The sequence below is a fragment of the Balaenoptera borealis genome (assembly GCF_965194805.1).
Source record: "Balaenoptera borealis genome assembly, chromosome: 6".
Lineage (NCBI taxonomy): Eukaryota > Metazoa > Chordata > Mammalia > Artiodactyla > Balaenopteridae > Balaenoptera > Balaenoptera borealis.
In genome coordinates, this window is record NC_138863.1 from 3,730,794 (window position 1) to 3,738,977 (window position 8,184).

At 42.2% G+C, this 8,184-nt stretch overlaps 1 protein-coding gene across 5 annotated transcripts in view; it reads right to left on the reverse strand.

Annotated features, from left to right (window-relative positions):
• Positions 1-6,517, reverse strand: part of COPS8 (COP9 signalosome subunit 8) — a 36,561-nt gene extending 30,044 nt beyond the window's left edge. For 2 of the 5 annotated variants that reach the window (XM_082396885.1, XM_082396884.1), the window contains exons 1-4: positions 6,345-6,517; positions 5,208-5,278; positions 3,984-4,032; positions 2,649-2,781 (exon numbers count right to left, since the gene is read on the reverse strand). In XM_082396885.1, coding sequence (XP_082253011.1) covers positions 2,649-2,781; positions 3,984-4,032; positions 5,208-5,278; positions 6,345-6,422 — 331 coding nt within the window. In that variant the 5' untranslated portion in view covers positions 6,423-6,517. The remainder of the gene's footprint in view (positions 1-2,648; positions 2,782-3,983; positions 4,033-5,207; positions 5,279-6,344) is intronic. The other 3 variants (XM_082396886.1, XM_082396883.1, XM_082396882.1) reach the window with 2 other exon arrangements.
• Between the last annotated feature and the right edge of the window lie 1,667 nt (positions 6,518-8,184).

Consider the following 8,184-nt stretch of genomic DNA (forward strand, 5'->3'; position numbering starts at 1 on the left):
CAGCAACAAAACCTCCTCCCTGGAGACCACATGTGGGATCCCCACCCCCGCCCCAGGCTTAAATTTCCACGTTCAATAACTCAGGAATGAGGCAGAGACAACACCCAAACGGTAGGAAGTGGAGCCCAGCTGGCCCGTCTTCCCGCCACTGCTCCTCCAGTAACACAAAGGATCCGCCACCTGCCTTCAACATGCTCAGGAAGTATTCTGGGCTTCACTTTCCACACTCAATAGGCAAGTATCCACGTACGAGACGGCCCTGCAACATAAGAACATCCGCTCTCCACCCCGGGACCCCGCCTAACAGCCACACCCGTCCCCGCAGACACACTTTGCTCCACAGCAGCCTGCTGGCTCTCACGGGAGCCTTACACCTTCTCACCGCCGGGCGCTGGGTTTCAGCTGCCGCGTGGTCTGAACCGCCCTCCTCTCCTCTAGCCCTAGGTCTGTTTATAAACTCTCCCTGTGGCACTGGAGTCACTGCAATCTCCGCCCTTCTCTGAACTCACAGCAATGTTTACTTATTACCAAGCAATCTTTTACCACCTATGGTGTACACTGCACCCCTCCCCACCCCATCATCTCAATTACATCCGGAACTTCTCTACAGGAGGGCTTTTATATCTTTATATCCCCCGAGGGGCCCAGCATCTCTAAGGAAGTATGTGCTGAACACAGGCTTGTGGAAGGTCTCACCAGGACCCAAGCGGGCCCGACCCCAGCCTTAGGCTTTGTGCTCCCAATCTGCCTTAAAAATCGCGGACGGTCAATCACGTTTCGTCATTTCTCACTGAGGCTGACACCCTCCCTGGCTTTCACTGAGCCACTGTTTGCTCCTCTTCCAATTCCTTCCTTCTTGCTACCAGCTCTCAGCAAACGACCTTAAATCAGACTTCTAATACAGCTTAGGGATAAAGGAAGTTTTTCTGTTCAAGGCTGCAGACATTCAGTGGAAAAGAACCGAGAGCAACAATGAAAGAGGAAAATACAAGTGTGCACCAAAAACTACATTCATTCGGTAAGCTTGCCAATTTTAAAAACATTCACTTTAGTTCAAGTACTCTGGTCAGATTTCAGACTTGAAAAACATGGGGAACAGAACAAGAATAGAATGTGAATGAAAGAGAAAAACAGAATGGAGAGAAGAGAAACACACAAGGGGAGGCACAGCAGACTGCCAAGGAAAGCAGAAATCAAGGCTCAGTGACCCGCAGCATCAGTCAGACACTCAGGCGGCGTTTAACCTCTCAGCACCAATGAATCTGACATCCGCATTCTCCCCAGTCACTATGTGGCCCGGGAGATCTATGAGATGTGTGACCTCAGGAGGGCACACGTTACAACGACAAGCTGGAAGGTGGAGTAAGTTGAGCTCGCACCTCATATTGCTGGCAATTCATCCTGGGACAGTCCTGGGGAGACCCTAAGAGAATGCTCATTCTTTCGTTCAACAAATACTTAAATGTGCCTATTATCTACCAGGAACTGCCAACTGCCGGCACTGGAGACACAAGGGAAGGTGAGCTTGCGGTCCTTCCCAACCCACCTCTGCCCTTAAATTCCAGGGCGGATGGCCACCCAGGCCTGTGGCACCTGGGCTCCCTCACTCGGTGAATGGGATTCTGCAGGGCAGGGAATGTATTTCCTCTGCCCTCCCTGTCTTGCTCTGGCTGAAGCTCTGTATCCCAGCTCCTCAGGGCTTATGCAAAGAGGTTAAGGCTGTTTCCAGGGCGAAGACCCGAAGCTGCCCCTACCGCACCAGGGCAGCTCAGTAATACTCCCCACACCTCCCTCCCAGCCAGCTGCTGGCCCCGGGCTCCCGCTCATTTCCCCCACGCTTAAAGTGAGTGCCTCCTGTTTTCTCACTCGCACTGTTCTGCTTTACCATGCCAAGAACCAGGTTACACCTCAGAAGCAATCTCTACCTCCTGCCCCCTGAAAAGCTGACACGCCCCGCCAGTGATGAGCAATTCTCAACAACTTCTGCTCGCTGACGCCTCCAGAGCAGAAGGGCGGACAGTGAGGGCAGGCCGTGACCAGAGAAACAACGTAACGAGAAGTAAGGGTACAACAACATATAAGAGGGGGAACCAAGAAGACTGGAAGCAAACGCTGGGGGTGGGAGAATGGAAAGAGAGAAGCACGGTGGAGTTTTGTTGCAGGATCAGTGCTATGTCGCAGCAGACTTGCAATCTTTCAGCATGATTAAAAAAAGTTCGAGCATCTGCGTACTGAATTGATTAATCATAAATCCAGAAGCTGGAGACAACCCCATCAAATGCTGAGGTCCACAGAGTCCAAAGCAGTCTCTACTTTCAAACATGCGGGCTTGAAATCTTATCCAACTCATGACTTGGACTTACTAGAATATTACATTTCATTTCAGTAGCAAAAAAAAACACCTCTTACTGACACGCAACTTCACTTCTAGAATTAAATTGACAGTGAGGCCCTCAGCTGCCGATATAAACTCAAGCAACGTGAAATCAAAGCATGATTACAGCAAATCTAAAAAAGACTTCTGAAAACCCTACTCACCTAGCAGAGTGTACCTATTTTCACACACATTATCGACTTACTTCAACACCCCGGCACCTTAGGGGAACAGGTCTAGTCTGACTTAATTCTGAGCCACAAAGAAACACTACCTCTAAGTGCCTCCATGATTGGCTGGACCGTCTCAGACCACGGGTGAGCGCTGATGGTGGTATAGATCCCGGGGAAATCTCTCTGCCAGATTCTTTGTCCTACCGACCAAATTCCCCCAAGTTCAGAATTTGCCTGCAATAAATATCATTGCCTCATTTGAGGATATTCACTCTGCACACATACCAACAACTGTATCTTAAAACATAATTCAACATTTCTTTTAAGAGGTGTAATTACTTTTTCAGCCCAACCACTATCAAAAAGATTTTCAAATGCTTTGAACAGTACTGTAGAATTTATTTGCATGTTTTATTATAACAGAAAATTAAGGCATGAGAAAGTAGTCCAACAATATTTCACAAATAAATTTAGGAATTAGTTATCTGAAACATTGTTTTTTGAAGATATACATTTATTTACATTTCATATATACTTATAATATACAGAACATGTACTAATCCACATATACATGTACATAAAATACATGTATCTATTCTCAGGGCAAAAATAGTAGCAAAATGGCTAATAATATAGACTCCCAATCTAAGGTGTCATAAAATGTAGCCTAAGGATAAAGTTCCCACTAATATCACTGAAACTGTGCATCTAATTTACAGCTTTATTTTAAACCAATGAAGCTGGAGGAACATTCCAAACTTACTTAATAGAATGTGGAGGAAAGAAAGAGAGTATAAATGCTAATCTGATCTGCTGCTGAATATCAATAATGAACAAAGGAATTTAGGTGAATTCTTACTAAGGCTCTGTGAATGTACAAAAAATTCACTTCACATTTATGCTAGACACAGTGAATCACCTGAAATTAAAAATTTACTTCATTCCATTTTGGAAGAAACTTTTAAGTGAGTTCATCTATTCTCACATGAAAAACAAGAAATCTAAAATCCTAATTAGCAAAAATAATCTTAATGCTCTGAATAATTATTATTTTTAGAGTGCTCTTGTAAATAATACTAGTTGCAAAATAAATACCATTATAGGAAACAGCACTAATCAGTTAAAAAATAAAAACTAACAATCAAAAACCAAACTTTTACCTAAACTGACCCAGTTGTTTATTGCGTAAAGTGACACGTCTACGAAGTGTCTTAAGAAATCTGATGAACAGGAGTTGAGCACAGATTTCTGTACCATCCAAGGGAAATTAAAATTTCCGATTAGAGGAATTTGTAGATCTATTCTTAAACTTTAATACCAGTTTAATATCTATTTCTGTGATCCACATGAAAAAGAAAACAAACTTTTAAGAGACTGCTTTTGAAATGAATGTCATTACTATATTAAAGTAGTAAGGTATATTGAAGACTACTTACAGATTTTATAGCAGGTGGTATTCTTTTCCAAAGATATCTTGCATTATTCCTAATTTACATCCCCCCAAGAAAGAATAAGCAATTAAAAAAAATCACCTCCGCAAATGTTTAAAATTCTAGATCCCAGAAATATACTTTAAAATACTCTATAAAATACAGAGTGAAATTCATATAATGAATTTATCCAGGGAAAGTAACAGTGGTTTTCCAGATAAAAGACATGAAATATTTTTACCAAAGTAATGTTTTGCCATTTTTAGTGAACTTTTTTATTAATAATACAGATCTTAAATTGAGGCAGCACTACAAAGACTTAAATAGAACTGCCTAAATAATTTATTCATATATAAAATAAACAAATTCATACACTTTCAGGGTCCTGGCATTCCCTGACAATACACACAGTACACAATGCTTTTCTCCTTATCATGACCCCTCGTCCTACTAGTGGATATAGAGCCACCAAAACTTCAAGGTAGTTTTTTTTTTTTAAAGAGTTCGCAAGCTTGAATGACATCAAGCATATGACGACAGATTATAAAACAGGAAACAGATAATTTATATGCTACGTGAATAATGAAAATCTCAGTTTAGTTTAAAAGGTATGAAATGAAAAGGTTTAGAAGAATTTAAAACAAAATTTCACAGTAACCGTCAGTGGGTTGCAGAACTACAAGGGACTCTTTTTGCACAACCGTACTTTCCGACTTTTCTTCAACGAACGTGAATTAGGAATAATTAAAAAACAAAAACCTTTCAAGAACTGTCATACATGTTAGTAACAAATTCCTCTTAAGTCTTCTCAATCTTCCCTTGCAGTTTCTCTCAGTCTCAATAGAGACTGTGAAGTTAAGTAAACAGTTTAAGTAAACAGTTAAGTAAACTTTACATGTGAAGTTAAGTAAACAGAGGTCATAAAAGACAGAGGTTTTATAACAAGAGAATAAAGAAAAGATCAATAGATTTAAAGGAATTTACTGACAATGCAGTTTCTCATAACAAATTGGAATGTTTTTTACAAGGTATATGTAACACAGGTGTATTTTAAAATAACTCAGCCTAATCATAATTTCTTAAGTCATGATTCAATATACGAAATAAACATATTAAGTATTACACTAAAAAGTATAGTTCCTTGTGCCTATGCTTTAGTGATGGTACTTCAATGCAAGAATAATTTCTTGAGGAAGATGCTTCTCTTAGCTTTAGGTAAAAGGTACTTACATGTCATTATAAAGCAGATATAAAGCTAGAAGCTGACCGTACACTGGGGGTGTGGCAATTCCTCCTGGAGCCTGTAAGGTCAAAAAACAAAAGAAAAAAACCTCATTTATTCTTATACTTTTATATTTTTAAAAGTATTTTCTTAACTCATCTAAAGAGTAAGTATATTTTATAGTACTTACTATTACAGATGGAGAAACAGCTTAGAGAAGTATCTCACACTAAAAACCCAGAGTATTAAGTTTAGATCTGTCATCAGATGTGATTTCTCCCCCTCTGGGCCTCTGTGTCTTCATACGCACAAGAGTATTTAAATGGGATCCCTTTCCCAGTTCTCAAATTCTTATTTAAATAGCTTCACTATTATAGAAAGTATTTCCAACAGATTCCTAAAGCAATATGATTCTGCCCATTATACCAAATACGTTGAATAGCTACATAAATGAGTAATAAAGAGAAAAACATCACAGCTGAGTTACAAAGACACTACTCCCCCCCATTCAATTTTAATTCATTCAGAAGACATCTATTAAGTGTCTGTTAGAGAGCGGCTGCTTCTTGGCAGTTGCCTCCTTTGGTTAATTAGCTTTTTATACCAATGCTATAAATGTCTTTAAGGGCCTTTCTAAGAAAAAAAAAAACAACAACCCTTAATTACTTTAGTAGTTGCATGATATAACTTTCACCTGCCCTAATGAAAACAAACGGTAAGCTTCAGTGATAACAGGAGACTAAGAAGGGTTTTCCGAATAAAAAGTTACAATGATCACATTTTCTTGGTCTGTGTGTATGCCTGCACAAACGTCTTTAATAATATCCACATTCGCCACCTCTCCCCACAATGGGGAGGAAAGAGATTTAGTTTAATACGAGAAGCATAAAGGATGTTAGGAGCAAAGATGCACAGCGTTTTCGGGCTCACTAGCTGAAGACAAACAACAGAAAGCTCCGAGCGAGTTCGGGGAGGCCAGGCCTGGCTGCTTAGCCTTCGGAGCAGGCCCCGGCGGCCCGGACCCCACACGCCCAGCTCCCGCGCCCGCAGGCGGCCGGCCCCAAGCCCCGCGGGCCCCAGGCCCCGTTACCCTGGAGACCGGCGCGGCCCGAAGCCACGCGCGACCCCACGAGGCGAATGGTTACCTCGAGCTCCTGGTTCTCGCACTGATCCAGCAACTTTCTGAAACTAAAGGAACTTTCCGCCATCACCGCCACTGGCATTTTCCCGGCCGGTCCCGCCACCAAACCTCCCCGCCGAGCCGGACCTCAGACTGTCCCTCGGGGCGTCGCGCCCGCGATGACGTAAAAGCTGACGGTGCCGCCGAGCGCCCATGCGCAGGCGCCTCGTTGGTTCCGCCGCGTCAGCAGACATCCTTGCGGTCGGGAGGGGATGCCACCGCTCTGGCCGGCGCTCTCGGTGCTCTGGAGGACTGGCCCGGCCTCCAGGGCAGCCGCTTTCTAAGCGCGCAGCCAAAGCCGGGATGGGAGGGGTTTTGTGCATATTTGAGGACGATTAGACGTCTTTGCTTTGAGGCCATGCAAATTTAAAAGTTCAAAACCTAACTTTTGGTTCCTCCCGTACCTACTCCTTCAGCAGTCCTCCCACATCGGTGAAGGCGCTGCGGTGCCCTGCGGGGCTCCCCTCCAGCAGCCCTCACGTCCCCACCTCCGAGGGAAGCTGCGCTGGCCTGGACCTCCAGCATTGCCTGAACTGCAACGTTATCCTGACTTCCGCTCCTGCCTCCCTCCAGGCTACTCCCCACACAGCCACCGCAGCCGAAACGATGCTTTCGGAAACATAAATCAGATCTTGTTACTCTGATGAAAATGATAGCATAACAACAAATTCCTAAAATCCAGTCTTTGGCATTGCTTGCAGGGCTTCAAGATCTAATTCCCAGATCCCCTCTGACTTGCCCTGGCCATCCTGGCCTCCTTAGTTTTCTGCCCGGTGCTTATCGTTAGCGAACATAATGTTGTGAATTATTTATTTACATCTTTGTTTTGCTGCCCTTGGCTAGACAGCCAGGGAAGTGACTTCCATTTCTCCCATGTTGCAGGGCTGGCTACACTATTTGTGGGCCCAGAGCAAATTGAAAACGCAGGTCCCTTGTTCAAAAAACAGGGGAAAGTACAATTAAAGCTATGTAATATAAAGCTTTTCCCTTTATTCGCAGTGTGTCTCTCAGATTTTCACATCATTTCAGAAACTGTTATTTAATATCCTAAGTAAAGAAAAAGTAATAAAATTTTAAATTATTAGCATGAATTTTACCATCCATCTTTATGCGAAGCTCATTACATTTTATTTTATTTTAATTAATTTGTTATTGAAGCATTCTTGATTTACAATGTTGTGTTAGTTTCTGGTGTACAGCAAAGTGATTCAGTTCTATATATGTGTATATATATTCTTTTTCATATTCTTTTCCATTATAGTTTATCACAGGATATTGACTATAATTCCCTGTGCTATACAGTAAGACCTTGTTGTTTATCCATTCTATGTAGAATAGTTTGCATCTGCTAATCTCAAACTCCCAATCCATCCATTGCGAAACCAGTTTTAAAAGCAAATATAAGTGCATTTAACTGATATGTGGAATCACAGAAATCACACAATTTGTATTTCATAGCTCGTACGCGTGTGTGTATTTTATCCTTATCAGGACCATGGGAATGCTCCACAAAATGAACTCAACTGTTTTAACCACACTTTGTTTTTTGCACAAGCCCTACCAGCACTCCCTACCTTAGTTAGGCTTATTGATGTGTAAGGGAGGACTGAAAGCAAAAGGAACTATGGGTTGCCCTATCTTGCCCTTCACTGTTATGTTATTGTTTTCAAAACAAAGGAAAAGTTAGCATCATACAAGGAAGTAACACAAGTAAGAAAGAATATGATCTGGTTCCTTGATTATTCATGTTTCTTAGGACACCACTGTCTACATTACGCATTTGAAACCAGTTCAGGTTCTAAGGG